Here is an 18,995-nt window from a genome sequence, read left to right as displayed (position 1 = left end):
AAAAATTAAAAACTGACATTTCCGATACATGTGCGTGTGTGTGTGTGTGTGCGCACGCGTCTGTGTGTGCATGCTGAACTAGAGTGAAATCGCGAAGCATCTTTGACCAGGGTCTTACGCACACCATCCACCACTCCATCCACCTCTTGCATTAGACGATGTCACCTCGAGTACCAGCACCACAGCAAACTGACCAGTACCATTGGGACGAGAGACTAACAAGGCAGTGATTGCCTTAGGTGGTAACTGTTACGTATTAAAATGATACAAACGACGAGGGGTGGGTAAGTTGGGGTGAGAGCATTATCATAGATGATACTGTGTGACAGCAATGTCATCTCTCTTTAGCCTGCTATGGGTGAGAGGGAAGAGCGTGAGGGTGTTAAGTGAGGAGTGATTGAGTATGAGTATATAATCCACAATGCGATATGCTGGCTATTTTGTTAAGCATAAGCAGTGGGAATCGTCATTCCATTTCTGTAATTGAACAAGACAAGACGCACAAAATGCAACACCAGTGAAAACTCTGTTCATAGTTGTGTAAAAGATGGCCGATAAAAGGAAATTGAATTGTCTCACACTCAACTCTTTACAGAGTTCATAAGGAGAGGAATCATTATAATGTGACTTTTATCAAGACCGCCCACATTTACCTCTCTCATATCCTTTGTAAAATACTCAACACGGAAAACTCGAAACACAGAAATCTCGAGATTTCCATGCTAGAGTGTAACTATAAATCATTGTGTGGTGATACCACATGAGGTAAAAAAAAATTGAAAACTTACACATCATCACCTAGTGACAACTACAAAGTTATAAATCACCACATGATCACAAATTTCAAAATTAAATTACATATCATGACAAGAGTATCTAAAAAAATCAATACTTACCACAAACCATGAATGGTCCAGCCTTTGACTTTTGGTGGAATATAACATTCGTCTTTCTGAAATATTAAATAGAGTCCTCAATTAAAACCATAAACAGCTGTATAGTATATAAAAGGCAATTAGTATGAAACATTTTGATTGGAACTGTGATCCTATCATCTATGTAAAAGACAGCACCTCGGGCATATTTTTACAAGCAATTTAAAGGCTTAAGTACGCCTCAGTTCTCTCGAATTCTTTCTATTTGCCACTTTTTGAAAGATAGTTAATTTGATAAGCAAATAAGAGATGCAAAAAGGAGGTTCGTCTTGGGGTTTTTTTTTATGTGAGAGAATGTGAGTAAAGAGCCTTCTCCAAGGACTCAACTATGCACCGAGTGAGGCTCGAACCCAGGACCTTCCAATCTGAAAGCGAGTGTCATACCACTAGACCACATAGCCATTTAGTGATATTGCACAATGTAAATTCTGTTTTTGGACAAATGTGATGTACTTCCATTTTAAATTATCGATTTTTGATTAAAATAACAGCATTTATATCACTTTTCCCCTAAAATTTTGGTCTGAAAATTTAGGACTTGACTCAATTTAGTAATTTAGCCCGAAACAAATTTGTATATTATAAAAACAAGCAGCAGATTTGCTGATGTTGTGGAAAGGCTGTGGGTGTGCACTAGGCTTCTTGTGCACAAACACACATACATACATACACAAACACACATACATACACACATACATACACAAACACACATACATACATACATACATACATACATACATACATACACAAACACACATACATACATACACCAACACACATACATACATACACAAACACACACACATACATACACAAACACAAATACATACATACACAAACACACATACATACATACACAAACAAACATACATACATACACAAACACACATACATACATACATACATAAACACACATACATACATACACAAACACACATACACAAACACACATACATACATACACAAACACACATACATACATAAACAAACACAAATACATACATACACAAACACAAATACATACATACATACACATACATACATACATACATACATACATACATACATACATACACACATACATACACAAACACACATACATACATACATGCACACATACATACACAAACACACATACATACATACACAAACACACAAACATACATACACAAACACATATACATACATACACAAACACACACACATACATACACAAACACACATACATACATACATACACAAACACACATACATACATACACAAACACACACACATACATACACAAACACACATACATACATACACAAACACACACACATACATTCACAAACACACACACATACATACACAAACACACATACATACATACACAAACACACACACACATACATACACAAACACACTACATACATACACAAACACACATACATACATACACAAACACACATACATACATACACACACATACATACATACATACCCAAACACACACATATACATACACAAACACACATACATACATACACAAACACACATACATACATACACAAACACACATACATACATACACAAACACACATATATACATACACAAACACACACATACATACACAAACACACATACTTACATACACAAACACACATACATACATACACAAACACACATACATACATACACAAACACCCATACATACATACACAAACACACATATATACATACACAAACACACACACATACATACACAAACACACATACTTACATACACAAACACACATACATACATACACAAACACACATACATACATACACAAACACCCATACATACATACATACACAAACACACATACATACATACAACATACATACACAAACACACATACATACATACACAAACACACATGCATACATACACAAAAACACATACATACATACATACATACATACATACATACATACATACATACACACACAAACACACATACATACATACATACCAAACACACATACATACATACATACACAAACACACATACATACACATACATACACAAACACACATACATACATACATACACATGTTTGTTTTGTTTTTGAGGGTTTTACGGCGCTTGCAACATATTAAGGTCATATCAGCGCCAGTAAAAAGGGAAAAAATGGGATAGTAAAAAGTTCTAGAATTACAATTAAAGCATCCAAGAATAAGGCAGACAAAGGGGAATTGGTTCAAAAGAGAACAGATGTAGATTCCAAGAGCACACTATCAATGTACTTAAATTGAGATCACCTAAAAGTCTCATCCAGACACAAGCACAGGTCCCCACTAAGAGGAATACACTCAAATGTTTACAAATCATATATAATACATAAATAAAACATAATAGAGTGCATAACAGAGAGATGATTTACAATGAAAAAAATATCATCTCCCAAAACTAACTATACATTTGATTGTTTCCCTCCCAGCCAAGGTATCCGGCCGGGGCCAGGACAAAACTAAGTAATCTCAATCCAAGAAAAGACAGAAAGCAAGTTGGAAAACAGACATAGGGGGATAGAAGACACAGTATGTACCTCCCTGCCCGCTATGGGAGGTCAGGATCCCCACCCAGATACATACACACATACATACACAAACAAGCACACACACATACACAAACACACACACATACATACACGAGCACACACATATACATACACAAACACACATACCAGAGATACCCTTTGCTAAACATTTTTTTAAAGCCTAAAAGTTTTTTCTCATAAAGACCAAATACAATGCAAAAATATTGAATGAAAAGCTTATCTTGATCAAGCGGCATCACCCTTAAAACATAGAAAAGAATAGATATCTTTCTAGCTTCCCCTTGACCATTGCCTGTCAACGACCAATAATTTCATCCTTTAAAATAAACAACTAACCTACACCAACCAAGGCCAGTTTTCATTCCTGTCACACACACACACACACACACACATACACACACACACACAAATGATAGATTTACACGATTATCATTGAAGGATAAAGCTAATCTTGTGACATATATATTCCTCTCTAAACTGTTGATAAAGATGATGTGACTACAAAGAGAGAAAAAAAAAGAAAAAGAGAGAGAGAGGATTGTGCAGTAAACAACTTTATAAATATGTCTGTTCACAAACAGTCATTCAGAAGCATTTTCATTTCAACAAATATATATTTTTCTAATGTTCCAGGAATGGCCATTAATTAGGAAAAATGACAAGATCTTGTAAGAGACATCTGGGGAAGTGAGAGGGGAAAACAAGGCTTGCCCCTGAACAATAGATCACCAATACCTCAGATTCAAGGGCACTGTGTCATATTTCTCAATAGCTCCAACTAAAATCAATTATATTATCAATCATAACGAATACACGTGACTTTTACTGAAATCTTATCAAAAGGGAGATAAATTCAAATTTTTATCATCAAAACTTATCTGAATAAACAATCCACGAGGAACTCTTGACCTCATTTAAATGAGTCTTTGGATTGACAAACATAAAACACACACACACACACACACACACACAAACAGACAGTTAGTTGGTTTCTGCGCCAAATAACTATATGCATTTGTGTTTTATCACACTTTTACCCCCCCCCCCCCCCCCCCCCCATGAAATTCTGCTGACCTTTTCTTCAAAATAGATGCAAGAAGATGCTGGCCAGAACTGAGATAAGATCAGATAACTCCAATCTTGGTCACCCTGTACTTGCAGCACACTTTTGCCAGAAGTCAAAGATCTAAAAAAAATAAAACAAATTTTAAAACAAATTATATTGAGAAAAATATTCAAAAGAGTGAAATCATGCACCTGTTTTTATAAAGTCTATTAAGAGTTGTGAAGTATTGCTTTAAATAATCATAACCAAGGAATGGAGGCACGAACTGAAAGATTTACCATATAGCCAAATATCTTTCCTGCAAATTTAGGAATAAATTAATCTAAATATTAAATGGTAAAATTATCAATGCCACAGATGAAATGAAAAAAGATTCAAGACCAACAAATAAGAGAAATGGGTCGTATCCAAAATGTGAATTTCTTACAATAATGGTATAAATTAAGGGACAATTTTTGGTTATTTAAAAAAAAAAAAAAAGGAAAATCAAATTTGAAGAACTATATTAAATCAGAGGAATTTACTTGCAAAGTGTTGGATAAGAGTTCACAGCTTCAAAACAGAAAAAAAAAAAAAAATAAAAAAAAAAAAAAAAAAAAAAAAAAAAAAAAAAAATATATATATATATATATATATATATATATATATATATATATATATATATATATATATATATATATATATATATATATAAGAGAGAGAGAGAGAGAGAGAGAGAGAGAGAGAGAGAGTATATATATATATTATATATATAGATATATATATATATATATATATATAGATATATATATATATATATATATATATATATTATATATATATATATATATATATATATATATATATATATATATATAAAGATACGTTTAAAAGCTGAATTCTTTGTCAAAGAAATATTTGGATCAGAATGCTCTATGTAAGGTTCTGTGTGCCATTTTTTTCTAGCTTTTATTCATTTTCATTCAATATACGTTCATTCTCCACTACTTCAAGCACCTATGTATATATTTAAATTACCCGCAAATGCCAATACAGAGCAACACACAAACAGATGCAAATTTCATGATTGATTCTTTGGAACCTGTGGAAGAACATATTATAGTTACTGTAAAATATATAATGCAATTTGATCTGATTAGAAAATACTAAAAGATTATTCCTGCAACATTCCACCTTTCTCTTTTTACACTCTCCTTTCTTCCTCCTCGCTCACTCAGATTTCCTATTCTTACATGAATGGTTTTAGCATTGTAATATAATTGTTCAAGAATTTTATCATTTAAGGTATTATTGTTGGGTAACGGACTGACATTATTTATGGTAACGGACCAACAGTAACAGACAGACTAATTTTATTTTTATTCAAAGATATTATACAAGAGTTGTATTTGAAGTCTCAAGAATAATGTCCACTCCAATGTGTTTCAACTGATCAGGCAGCCATTTTATAAACATTTGGGTCATAAAATTTCAAACACTGGTCTTCAACATCAAGCCTGCTATTTTCAAAAGGTAAGTTGAATATTTTAGCGCACATGAAACTTTTGGTCACTAGAAGATTTTTGCTATGTTTGAAATGAGGGAAAAACACTGTTTATTGTTCTAGATCCTTATGACAATGGATCCAGTAGTAGTCTTCTGTTAAAGGGAAGAAGCCCTGGGAGAAAAAAAAAAAAGAAATCAAACATCTAAATTAATGTGAAAAACTTTTTTTTTAGTCACTGAGGTTTTAAATGTAGTGGGTCAGCAAGCTGTTTAGCTGTGTATAATGTCAATATTTTAGTTGTTACAAAGTAATATGATACAAGTTAGAAATGAGTTTTATTTTCTTAGTTTCGCTGTATTATTTTTAAGAAAACATTATTTGCTTTTTATCATGATTTGACTTTCATAGCTTATGATGTAATTTGGCTCAATTTTCTTTATTCACAGGTTCAAGATGCCAACTCTATTCATGGTTTAAAAGCAGAGGAATTATCAAGAAAGACATTGTTTAGGAAAAAGATAGGCAACAAAAGCAGGAGTCTCAAAGAAAACTTGAAAGTGATTGTAAAGGACGTTTAAAAGAAATAACGGGAATTTTCAAGCAAAATGGAAAAAAAAAAGAGAAAAGTTGATCAATCTACAACTCAAAAGAAAGTGAACCAAGCACGCCTAAATCCACATCTGCCTCATATTTCAGCACAAGACAGGACTTAGGGAAGGAAAGTAAAATACGGAATTCAACTTTGAGTGTCTACAGTCCTCTAAGATTTAAAAAAAAAAATTAAACGATGCCTGTACTGCTAAGGGCATCCATCAACCAATGGTTTTTAGAATATTTTAATTATAGAAATGGGCTTTCAAGACGAAGTAATTAATTTTATTGAAAAGGATTAATCTTGGCGAGCACCAAGGGAAAAAGATTTCATAATTGTGAGAGATGAAAAAAGAGAAAGGACGAAAATTCAAAAAAGTTTCCTGAAAAAAAGGCTGTTGATTGTTAGTGAATGTCATTCAGGAATCAAAATTGGCTTTAACTTATTTTGTTCCCTCAGAACCTCAGAATGTACTTCTAAGAGAAATCCCACAATCTGCATAGGAAAATTGTAACAATCAAGGATAAAATGGTCCAAATGAAATTTTTGAAGACCTTTCTCAGATCTTATAACTCGCTTTCTGGTCAAGAGCAGATGAGGAAGAGATTGACTACCAATACATTTTCTATTTTGCCTTGACGGTCATGACCTATTGACAATTCCTAAGCTTGAGGAACCAAGAAAAAATAAGTTCCCGTTTGACTTTGACAGAATAGATTTCAACTATACAAATCATGATTTCATTATTTAATTTTTTAAAAAGCAAAGTTGGGATTGAGGTAATCAGATGTCACCCATTTAGCTACTCATCATGCCCAATGCAGCATGACATCCATATAAGGAAGAGTATTGGTTCGATCAATCACACTGGGTATTCAGTGTTGCTCATAATGACATAATGTGTGCTTTGCTTTGGATTTTATGTGGTAACCGTTATTCTGAGTAACAAAATTCAGAGGTGTCAGTCCGTTACCGACAATTTTTCAAAGACTGCAGATTCAAATTTTCGACAATCTTTTAAATATTGCTAGTGGGTTGTAGAACAACATCTCGTGGTAACTTTGTTACTGGAGGGTTTAACTTCAGAAAGTTTGATCCATCTACATATGAAATTGAAAAAGATGAATTTTTTTATGTCAGTCCGATACCAACATTATAACGTCAAATAAATTCAAGTTGATAAACATTCATCGTAATCCTTTTGATATATGATAAGGGAGGACATGATACCTGTCCATGGAAAATATAGGCCCATTCAATAAAAACAATGCATTTCAGGGCACGAAATGTATGCATTTTTACTCTGATTGGTCAGTCTGTTAAGTTACCCGTGAAATATCCCAGAAATAATAATGATAATAATAATAATAATAATAATAATAATAATAATAATAATAATAATAATAATAATAATAATAATAATAATAATAATAATAATAATAATAATAATAATAATAATAATGTGGACCCAATCAACTACTCTCATCTCATCTCATTGTAATAGGTATCCATATGATATGAAGACGACAGGGGGAAAACGATCAAAGTCACATTTTTCAGCTTTTGAGAAAATCAAAATTAAAGTTTGGAAACCCATTGAAAAACGCCACATGATAATATGAATGGAACTGAATGTGAATTACTAAATGTATATATTTTGACAAGTCATATGCATATAAAAAACAAGATCTTGGTTGATTTTAATACCGAATTATTGTGATATTAGAACAGTAGTCAGTAAGTGTCTTTCGGACTTTGATCGATTTTCCCCTGTGGCCTTCATATATATGTAAATCTGACTATTAAAATTCGCTGTGATTATCCCCAGACACCTGTCTGGGGATAATAAAAATTTGTTATCCCCAGACACCTGTCTGGGGATAACAAATTTTTATTATCCCCAGACGCATATTTGAAACTCCGCTCTTTTAAACAATTATCCACATTCCAGAATATGGCAAGTTTCCAGATGCACATAGAAATAAGGAAAGTTAATAAAATATCTATAAAAACATAAAATTAACCAACATTAAAATCAGTTGTTCCTACATATACACAATATGCGTCAACTTCGAAGTGGGTGTCATGGCCGAATGGTTTAGTCGTCTGCCCTGGAAGTTTGACCATAATCGACGTTGTGGGGTCGAATCCTGTTAACGTTACTTTTTTTTTTTTTTTTTTTTTTTTTAAAATTCCGTCTTCTTTTTACAGAACGTTGAAAGGGATAAATGTCCCATCCATCCTCCCCCCACCTCTTTTTTTTTATTATTAAACTCTCTCTCTCTCTCTCTCTCTCTCTCTCTCTCTCTCTCTCTCTCTCTCTCTCTCTCTCTCTTTGTTTTTTTTTTCTAATTTCTAGCAAATATATTCGCCCCCACTCCGATCTCATATAGTGTCTAAAAAGAATAAATAATTAAAAAGCAAACAAACAGAAATATTCAGAGAGCGACCAAATGGTCAGATAGTAAAAACAATAATTGTCTTAAGAATAAAAACAATTTAAGAAATTCATGCTCTGAAACGGAACATTTACATAAGGTTTAGCAAACAAAAAACTCTAAGGTTTAGGTCAAAATAGAAAAAGAAAAAAGAAAAAGAGAGATTTCCCTCGGAGCAGGGAATAGTGTTAACAATAATAATAATAATAATAATAATAATAATAATAATAATAATAATAATAATAATAATTATAATAATAATAATAATAATAATAATAATAATAATAATAATAATAATAATAATAGTATGATAATAAGAGTATTAATAATAAAAATAATACTATTATTGATAATAATATAATAATGATTATGATGGTAATAGTAATAATAATAACAAATATTACAATTATTATTATTATTATTATTATTATTATTATTATTATTATTATTATTATTATTATTATTATTATCATTGACCAAAACAAAAAAAAACAATAATAGATCTAGAGCAAATTAAATAATGAAATAATATTATCGGAGAAATAAAAAATTCAACTGATTAAAAAAAACCTCTTGCTCGGAACTCGGAACAAAAGTGAAAACAATGAAAATCAATTGGGAAGAAAGAAAGAAAAGGGAAAAAAAAAAAAAAAAAAAAATGAGTGGGGGGGGGGGGGGGGGGGGGGGGGGGGGGGGGGCGCGGTCGCGTCTGGGTCGAATCTGTGCAGCTAAAAGGAGTAAAATGAAAGGTGGCCTTACCCACTGAGCTGCCTATCCATACCGCTATCGGAATATTTTAAATTCATATATGAGCTAAACAAATTTCCCCCATTTTTGCTTCCTTGTTTTGGTAGTTATTTTCATCTCTGATTCGAATAAAAATATGTTGTTGGATCTAGTTTTGTGGACGTGTGATACTAAATTGTATTGTCTTGTGCGAAGCAGACAGGAAAATAACAGGTGTGGGTTTTGGGTTTTGGGGCGGACAACACCATGGCCTAGGAATTCGTCCGCGACATAAAAATTATTCCCGTCGTCCCCAAAATTGTGGCCAGAATGAGCAAATTATAGAAACAAGAGATGATCAATAAAGTTAACAGGTAGGTTGGTAATGAAAATTTAAATGGTTGGTGGACTATGAACAGATTTGATGATTAACAACTTTCTTCCTGGTTGAAAATAAAAAGTCGAATTGCCAGTTTGACGTTTTCAGATCAAAGTAACAAAAGAAATTTCATTGATCCATTTGCTTTAAAATATTTTTTTTTAAAGAGCTGGATTTGACATTTGATCACTATTTACTTTCATCTTGTGTTAAATATCACTTGATATATTAACTGTTTTGGGACACAACCACTAGTATTTTTTCCAGAATATTTGGTATTTTTCACGCCTAGTTTGGCATTTTGCATAAAATGTTTCTGCCCACTTGCTAAATGCGTCTGGGGATAGTATCCTCAGACAGGTGTCTGGGGATAACAAAAATTGGTTATCCCCAGACACCTGTCTGGGGATAACGAATTTTTATTATCCCCAGACAGGCGTCTGGGAATAATGACAGCCATTAAAATTAACTATGACTGACTATGACTATGAATGATTTAAATTATAAATGGAATAAATATCTTATTTAATTTATTCTATGTGTATCCATGCTTGCACCAAATCGTCTTCGATTCACAGCAACAATTCTGATTAACACCCAAAAAAATCACACACACAAAAAAGACACTCTGATTAACACCAAAAAATCACACTCACAAACAAAAAGACACAAGTCAAGTAGTCAAGTCACAAGGTCTCCGTCTGATGATGGAGTACTTTCTATTATCGGTGGATTTGTAGGCTAACTGTTAACGAGCTAACACCTAGGAACCTAGATCATGTGGTAGGTTTTCCAAAGAGAAGTGTGTATTACTTCCATACACAATAAGAAAAAAACCCAAAGTCCGATCTTACTTTTATCTATTCATCTAGCAAGTGAAATAGAAACTGTAAACATTTGTTTATAAATAGAACTGAAATTCCAATTGGCGAGAATGACGTTGATAAGGACAGTAGGACTGATGAAGAGTAGGTTGTAGGCAGCAAAACTGTTGGAGCCAATTATAATTATTATATTACTGTTCCTTTTTGCGCATTTTATAGTAAAGTTTAACCCAATAAAATTCCATAACTATTTCTATGTGATTTAACCTAAGAAATGGATGAGTGTTGTTTTTTGTTAATAGTTTTGTTTAGCTATCCAGCTACAAGTACTTCGGTATTTCTTAGATTTGGCTAGTGCGTGGAATATCGTATGAGAGCACGGAAAGAAACGAGTTTCAACGAGACCTTTGACGCTGAATGTGGGTCATTGAGAGATGGTTGAAATGGTCAAGTTGTGAAATTTTATTTCAGAATTTGACCATTTCAGGGGTGTGGTTCACTTGATTGTGGACGATGGCACAAAAATTGAAGTTGAATAGCCCCGTTGGGGCCGATCCTCTAGTATTGAAATGGCCCGTTGCGACATCGGTAAGTAAAAAACATTAGCACATACAGTCTCGGAACGCATGTCATGTACACCAATCCAATTCATCTTTTGTCATAAAACCAAGACCTAGATTCTTTTGTCATTGTCCTTTATTCACAATTTTAGAAGGCCGCCAAATGCACTTTTAAGTAAAAAGCATTTAAATCCGTTTGTACTGTCCATTATTAATTAACATTAGACAGGTCTTCTTAAATATGCACTGAATAATTTTAACAAAAACTAGGGCCTAGTCTAGGCTAGGTCGAGACGTCTAAGTCTAGACTACCAGCCAAACCAGGGCCAGTGGCAGAGGGTTCATGCATTCTTTATTCAGAGATAATTATAAGATAAAATTCAAAATCAACAAATGGATAGAGACACAGATGAATGATTAATGGGGCTCTTTGCTAAGTACCAAGGAGAATACGCGGTATATGGGCCTTATTTCTCCTCCTGTACCAGCCAGGGCCATCTCAATCTCACTTTAGGCAGTTTAGTTTAGTGAGCAACAGCAGTGGCAGTCAAATTGTGACCCAACTCGCCTGTCCCGTAGGAAAGTTGTGACTGGAAATTGCCGTTCGCGTTTTGGGGGGTTCAATTAAAGATGCATAACTTCGTTATAAAGAGGAATATCGCAGATACCGATACAGTACAGTGCACTCTGGATGCGTCGACGTTGCCTAAGTCAATTTTTACCCAAGTCGATTTTTTTTCTTGGTCCCTCCCCCTTCTTTCTATATAACATTAGTTTTAAAAAAATAAAAAAAAACGCCACATAGTAGATGTCGCTTAAGTCTATGTTCTCATCACTCATGACGACAATAAAATCACAAATAAACAAGTATCTCCATTGGTTAAAAAAGCTACCAATAAGAATTTTCTGTTGTTAAGAATATCCGCGAACGATTGGCGCACATCGATGTGATGTAGGTACTTTGCCTGACGTCTGTGTTCAATGTACATAAGCAGTATCGAGTAACTTTGATTTCTCCATCTCAAATTTTACATTGTCGCAAGTTCAAGTTCAAGATTATTTTTTTTGTTCTAATTCTAATCCCATGTAATGGCCCTCTTAATTAGTATCAATTTTATCAAGAATTCAAGTCAAGTCTACAACTACTATGGCAAACCTATCGCGGAAAAGGAAGATTCAGCTGATCGATGCATTTGACAAGTCTGGCATGCGACAGAAAATCATTGCAGAAGAAATTGGCATACCAGCCATTTCTGTCTCGACAATTTACAAGAAGCATGGCCTTGACCTAGAGGCTCCTACCCTTCCGCTTTTCGCGGAATAATTTCACTTAATTGGTATACATTCCACATTCAAGCCAAAAATTCCGCTTTTCACCTTTCCAATCAAGGAAAAAAATTTTTTTTTAATCTCTAATAAAAAAAAAGGTGAGCAATGACTTATTTCGTCAGCATCTCCTATTACTATGATCAATCAACACACATTTTGTGTGTCTGATTAGTCCCTTCAAAGTGTGTTCGGCTGATGTGGGATATTATTATATTTTGGGAGGGGGATTGACAGAAGTATTATTATTATTATGTTGACGCCAATATATGAGGTCAATGACCTAGGTAATATTAATATTATATGTTGGCTCCAATCTGTAATATTATTGCTTATGGTCAGCTTTTTTCCCCAATTTAATTTTAGCACTGTGTGTATGTGTGCTGGCACGTGGTGTGTGTTGAATGGGGGGGGGGGGGGGGGTCCTGACAAGGTAAAATCCATCCATTCAATGCTTTGCTCTGAGACTGCCAGAACCTGTGTGTCCTCTATTATTATTTGACCCCCCTTTTTAGTCTTTACACAACCTGCACATTTTTACACATATTATATTTTATCATTTGAGTACTTTTGGATTGTCTATTACATTTTCTGTTGCAAAGCATGTCATAGTCAATAACAGTAAGTTGATTCCGCTTTTTGATCTCAAATTCAGCTTTTCATGTATTCTGATTCCTCTTTGGGGCTATTGGGGATAAGAAAGAGCCTCTGATGACCACTACCAGGATCTCTACTTCTATGGTCAATTCAACACGACCAAGCAACGTCAGCGAAAAGCACGACGTGAAGGGCCTTACTTATTCTAGATTGACTTGTCTTGTTCACATGCATTTTTGCTCAATTTGACAATCCAGTTAAGTCGATTTTTTCCACTGTTCCCCTGGGCATCGTCTTATCTGGAGTCTACTGTATTTTGGTATCATTATTTTCGTCTTTCAATTTCCTTTTAGGCCCCTTCCCTTTAAATGGTGCCAATTAAGGAAAAATCCATTACTATCTAGACTGGAGTGGAGTTGGAGACTATACTAGACGTCTAAGTCTATATGGTAGAGCTGGGGATGTCCCACTCGATCACTCAATCGAATCTGGCCAAATTTGAAATGTTTTTGCCTTAACTTGAGACAAAGAAAATTTGCTAAAGTAGACTGGCAGATGCATTTAGAATTTTTCCCTTTTGTATTGTTTTTGTTGTTAAATAAGGGAGTGGCTATTCTCATCCTGAGTGAGAATAGAGGTAAGTGGCGCCTTCTCGCTATTCTCACCCCAGTATTAACCAATAGGTAGGGTTAGCCTAGACGCTGCCCCTCCACGCTGTTCTGACCCCTGTATTAAGTATTAACCAACAGGTAGTGTTAGCCTGGCCGATACCCCATCTCGATATTCTCACCCAGCCCAATCATCATCATCTCTCTCGTGACTGCTTTTACCTTTAGTGGTACTGGACGTAAGGAGGGTGAACATACATGTCATGTATTTAGAATTTAGACTGGATGGGCTTGAGATATGGGAATCGTGTTGGAAATCTGTATACGGGAGTTGATATCATCATCTTCTATCTCTCTCTCTTTTCTCTCTCTCTCTCTCTCTCTCTCTCTCTCTCTCTCTCTCTCTCTCTCTCTCTCTCTCTCTCTCTCTCTCTCTCTTCTCTCTCTCTCTCTCTTGTGATTGCTTTTAGTGGTACTGGATGTAAGGAGGGTGAACATGCTCAACGAACACCTTGCTTTCAGCTAACAGAGACAACCCCCCCCCCTTTCATTTTTTATTTTTTTATTTGTGCCTTCATTAACTTAAGTAAAGTACCTCTTATCGAACCTTCTAAGCTCAGAGCCAACCTCAGATTCAATTAACCAGTAGTATAGGCAAACTCATATATTTTTTAAATTGTTCCTATTTTCTACTGAGACATGCAGTAGTTGAATTTTTAAAAAACATACATCTGCTGTCAGCGTCAATTGGGGTGACTTTTTGGAATGGAATTTCCGATGTCCCTGATTTCAATTTGAAAAAGTTGGCAGGTTTGTGATGTGTTGCAAATTCAGAAGAATAATTTTCATATTCATTGTGTACATTAATCATTATTTAACATCTGAATTTATTTCACATCATAATCATAATTTTTCCCTGTTTCTAACTGCAAACCTACCTATTTTGACCATTAGAGAAAGATAATGAATGCGACTGAGCAATGCCTCACAATAGCTCATAATTTACTATTTCCAAGTGAATTAAGAGCTTTCTTTCTGTCTTTTTCAAGTATGAGGTATTTTTTTTACTACAACTTTATGTATTCTTTTGTTTCAGGAAGGAAAAGAAGGTCCAGAAGAAGTTTTGGAAACAATTAGGTGAGCAATGATCATGATCCAAACATTTTTTGTTGTTGAATTCAATCAAGCGTCGGGTATTAGTATAATATACTGTTACAGTTACGGACATTGAGGATATTGTCTTTTCAATTTTCTCTAACAGCCAGCTCTCTTCAAGAAATCCAACTGTCATCCGTTCATCTGACACCCACTTATTGTTGAGAATTATCATTTATGACACATGTCATTCTTTGTCTTCCTAAATACTTGTATTACATTGGGTTTTATTGGTGGGGGGGGGGTTGTTTTTTTTTTTTCTTTCATATGTTATGTAAATGTGACACCCTACACTCTCCCTGTATTATAATTATCTCATCACTCCTCACAATTACGATGTCAACTCTCTCGGGCATCGTTTAGCATTGAATTTATATTTTCCTTAGGACTGCAAGGTGGTTTGGAATTTACTGATCATGAGAATTCTTTCTCAGAGCTGGGATAGATGGTGTATATCCCGATATGGTGACGCATCTGGGCCCCAGGGCACGGGCCTGGCTAGCAGAGGCAATGTCTGACATCCTTGCAAACGGAAAGCTTCCACAAGTGTGGAAGCATGCGAAGATAGTTGCCATCCTGAAGCCAGGGAAGCCGGCGAAGGAGGCAGACAGTTACAGACCCATATCGCTGCTGAGCTGTCTTTACAAACTGTTGGAGCGTGTTCTATTAAACCGATGGGGGCCGGTCCTAGACGCTGCCCTGCCACCTGAGCAGGCAGGCTTCAGGGAAGGGAGGTGCACCACGGAGCAGGTCATTGCCCTTACAGAGCATATTGAGCACGGGTTCGAGAGAAAACAGCAAACAGGCGCTGTGTTTATAGACCTATCAGCGGCGTACGATACGGTCTGGTGCGACGGGTTAATGCTCAAACTTGCAAAAATCATAAGGTGCAAAAAGACCTTGAAGTTGTTCTCTTCGATCTTAGGGGAAAGGCAATTCCACGTCGCGCTGGGAGACGCCACGAGCAAAGTTAGGAAATTGAAGAATGGGGTCCCTCAGGGGTCGGTACTTGCGCCAATGTTGTTTAACGTTTAATTAGCGATATGCCGAACACTTCCTCCCTGAGGCTGGGATACGCAGACGACTGGGCACTCGTTACTCAGAGTAAAGTGTGGACCCGTCTCGAGAGCGTACTCAGCGAGGACGTCACCAGACTCAAATCCTACTTTGACAAGTGGTACCTGAAGATGAACACTTCAAAAACCGTGGCCACTGCATTTCACTTATGCAGTGGTTGGCACACCCGTAAACTGAATGTCCTAGTCGGGGACCAGCCACTCCCATATGAGCCGCGTCCAAAATACCTAGGGGTGACGCTGGATCGCAGCCTTACCTATCGGGTTCATCTCGAAGGGGTTGCCCGGAAGATAGAGAAGCGGAATAGTCTTCTGAGGAAGCTGGCGGGATCGACTTGGGGCGCTAGCCAAGCGCTCCTGAGAACATCCGCCCTGGCACTATGCTATTCCACGCGGAGTATTGCGCTCCAGTGTGGGGTAGAAGCAGAAACGTTGAGAAGGTGGATGTAAAACTTCGCAAGTCGATGCACATAGTGTCGGGAACGCTAGCAACAACCCCTAGAGAATGGGGCCCGGTGATGGCAGCGATCCAGCCCCCCGATGTCCGGAGGGAGACCATTACGGGAAACTGGCTGAGTAAGATCAAAGAGAGAGGGAATGGGGATACCCCTCTCATGCGCATAATGAACGGTGCCCCGTTTCGAGCCGAAATAAGTCCCGGCAACCCTTGTACGCAGAATCCCTGACTACGGACAGAGCTGCACATACGAGATGGAAGTCGGTTTGGACGAATTCAATCCCTCGTGGGGGCGGGGACCTACACTCCTCTAAGCTTGGTGAGAAGTTGCCAGGCTTTGATACCAGTAAGAGGAGACACTGGGTAGCTGCGAATCGGCTTCGGTCGAGGAGCTGCCTAACGGCCGGTGCGTTACATCAGTGGGGTCTAACTTCCTGTCCTTTATGTCCACGCTGTGGGCAAGAACCCGAAACGGCAGAGCATCTAGTCGAAAGGTGTGTTGTGACGATGCTACCGGGCGGGTTCGCGACGGTGCACGAATGCGGACCGGACTTTGCTGATTGGGTCGATCGTCATAACATAATAGTGTGAACCATAAGAAGCTGCTGCCTTGACTTAGCTTGTCGTTCTCATGCTGCCTCAATCAGGAGTCAGCCATTTTGTGACGGAAATGCAAATATAGCCTCGGCACTGAAAGAGTTAATCAACATGGATAAAGTATATTTTAATCTTTTGCTAATGCTTGGCTGTTGGTCAGAGATATTGTATTGTTTTCTTCCTTGGTGGCTCAGTGGTAGGGAGTCTCATCTTGTCACTTGATGAGTTGGCAGCAGATATTGTGGAAAATTCTGGTTCCAACATTGTGTCCTTGGGTGGGGTACTTTAATGACAAAATCCCGATCAACACAAGTGCAATTGAGTACATAGTTACAGGCAGAGTCGGTACTATATATTAGTTTAAAAAAGGACATCTAAGAAGCAATTGATGCTGCATGAAATGGGAAGATGGTACCATTTGCAAAGTTGCCTATTTTCCGTATATTTACAGAATTCAGTATGTTATAAACCCTCCATATATTTTCCAATCGGCTGCTACATAGAAAAAGGTACGTATATAATGTCTTTTTACTGGAGTTCCGGATTCAGAAAGGGGTCGGTTGTGTGTTTGTATAAAAGTTCATTGAATGTTTGCCTCCTGAATTGGTAACCCTGCATATGTCCCGCTGCTGGGAATAAATGAAACATTGACAGGTGTATTTAGCATAGTTAATCCCTGGAAATATTTTATATAACTGTTTATTTTGTTTGTTGTTCTATATTGGTTTATTTGCTTTTCTATACTACAGACTTGTTTGTGAAGATTTTCCTGACCTAAAAGTTCCCCTGGAAACTCGAATTCTAATTGATGGAGAAAATATAGCTGAGTAAGTATTTATAGATTTTTTAATGGAATATTCTTACATCTATTTTCACAAATAAGATATTTTTTTGTCAATGAATCAGTGTCTTGTGATACTTTATAAACAGGCTTGACTCAAGATTCACATCACTTTTCTAATTCTTTGCGAGGGTCTGAAGGTCTGCAAGATCTTCTTCTAACTGTAGCTCTTGTGGTTCTCGAGGCGCTTCAAACCTCGGTTTAATAAATGTGTAAATGTTTGTTGTTGATCTGCCTTGATATTTGTTTTGACCTGATTGTGTGAAGTATGTTTTCATGGCTTTGTTTGCTGGCATATATTATTATTATTATTATTATTATTATTATTATTATTATTATTATTATTATTATTATTATTATTATTATTATTGTCATCCTTGTAGTGTAGATTTCTTGGTAAAACAGGTTGACAAATATGTGTTTTTGAATCCATCTCAGCGGGTGGTTGGATGGGAGCATCACCCTTGAATCATATACCTATGATGTTCGCATGGGTGTACGATCCGATAGTGGTGTCGTTTCTTCTTCTCTTTACTAGCCTATCCTGCTTCTTTGGTTTGTGATTGTATTTTTGACAGGGGATATTTTTTTTTCTGTAAATCTTCTGCCTGTTTGTTCTTGGTTATTTATAATTTAGCTTATGATATCTTTAGGTTATGATTTTGATTTACATTTGTACTATTTTTGTTAGATTGCTTGTTTTTTTGTTTCAGCGGTCTCTCATATAACCTCAATTGTGTTGGAAGC

General features: G+C 36.0%; 2 protein-coding genes and 1 long non-coding RNA gene across 5 annotated transcripts in view; 1 reads left to right on the top strand and 2 right to left on the bottom strand.

Moving 5' to 3' along the window:
- Window positions 1-11,389, bottom strand: part of LOC144963394 (ribonuclease Oy-like) — a 23,200-nt gene extending 11,811 nt beyond the window's left edge. Inside the window, exons 1-5 of one of the 3 annotated variants that reach the window (XM_078897371.1) lie at window positions 10,824-10,863; window positions 9,862-10,571; window positions 5,604-5,667; window positions 4,595-4,706; window positions 897-952 (exon numbers count right to left, since the gene is read on the bottom strand). In XM_078897371.1, the coding sequence (XP_078753497.1) occupies window positions 897-952; window positions 4,595-4,706; window positions 5,604-5,650 (215 nt within the window). In that variant the 5' untranslated portion in view covers window positions 5,651-5,667; window positions 9,862-10,571; window positions 10,824-10,863. Of the gene's footprint in view, window positions 1-896; window positions 953-4,594; window positions 4,707-5,603; window positions 5,668-9,861; window positions 10,572-10,823 lie in introns of all 3 variants that reach the window. The other 2 variants (XM_078897369.1, XM_078897370.1) reach the window with 2 other exon arrangements.
- The window catches only part of LOC144963395 (uncharacterized), a 142,922-nt gene that overhangs the window by 14,870 nt on the left and 109,057 nt on the right, over window positions 1-18,995 (bottom strand). The window lies entirely within an intron of this gene.
- The window catches only part of LOC144963506 (uncharacterized), a 37,651-nt gene continuing 30,059 nt past the window's right edge, over window positions 11,404-18,995 (top strand). Inside the window, exons 1-3 of the mRNA XM_078897581.1 lie at window positions 11,404-11,619; window positions 15,219-15,259; window positions 18,157-18,234. Of these exons, the coding sequence (XP_078753707.1) occupies window positions 11,545-11,619; window positions 15,219-15,259; window positions 18,157-18,234 (194 nt within the window). The 5' untranslated portion in view covers window positions 11,404-11,544. The remainder of the gene's footprint in view (window positions 11,620-15,218; window positions 15,260-18,156; window positions 18,235-18,995) is intronic.

This window comes from Berghia stephanieae, chromosome 1 (genome assembly GCF_034508935.2).
Source record: "Berghia stephanieae isolate SIO BIC M18660-M18661 chromosome 1, UCSD_Bste_1.3, whole genome shotgun sequence".
Classification (NCBI taxonomy): Eukaryota; Metazoa; Mollusca; class Gastropoda; order Nudibranchia; family Aeolidiidae; genus Berghia; species Berghia stephanieae.
The sequence above is the reverse complement of the archived record's forward strand: the minus strand, read 5'-3'. Positions and strand labels throughout refer to the sequence as shown.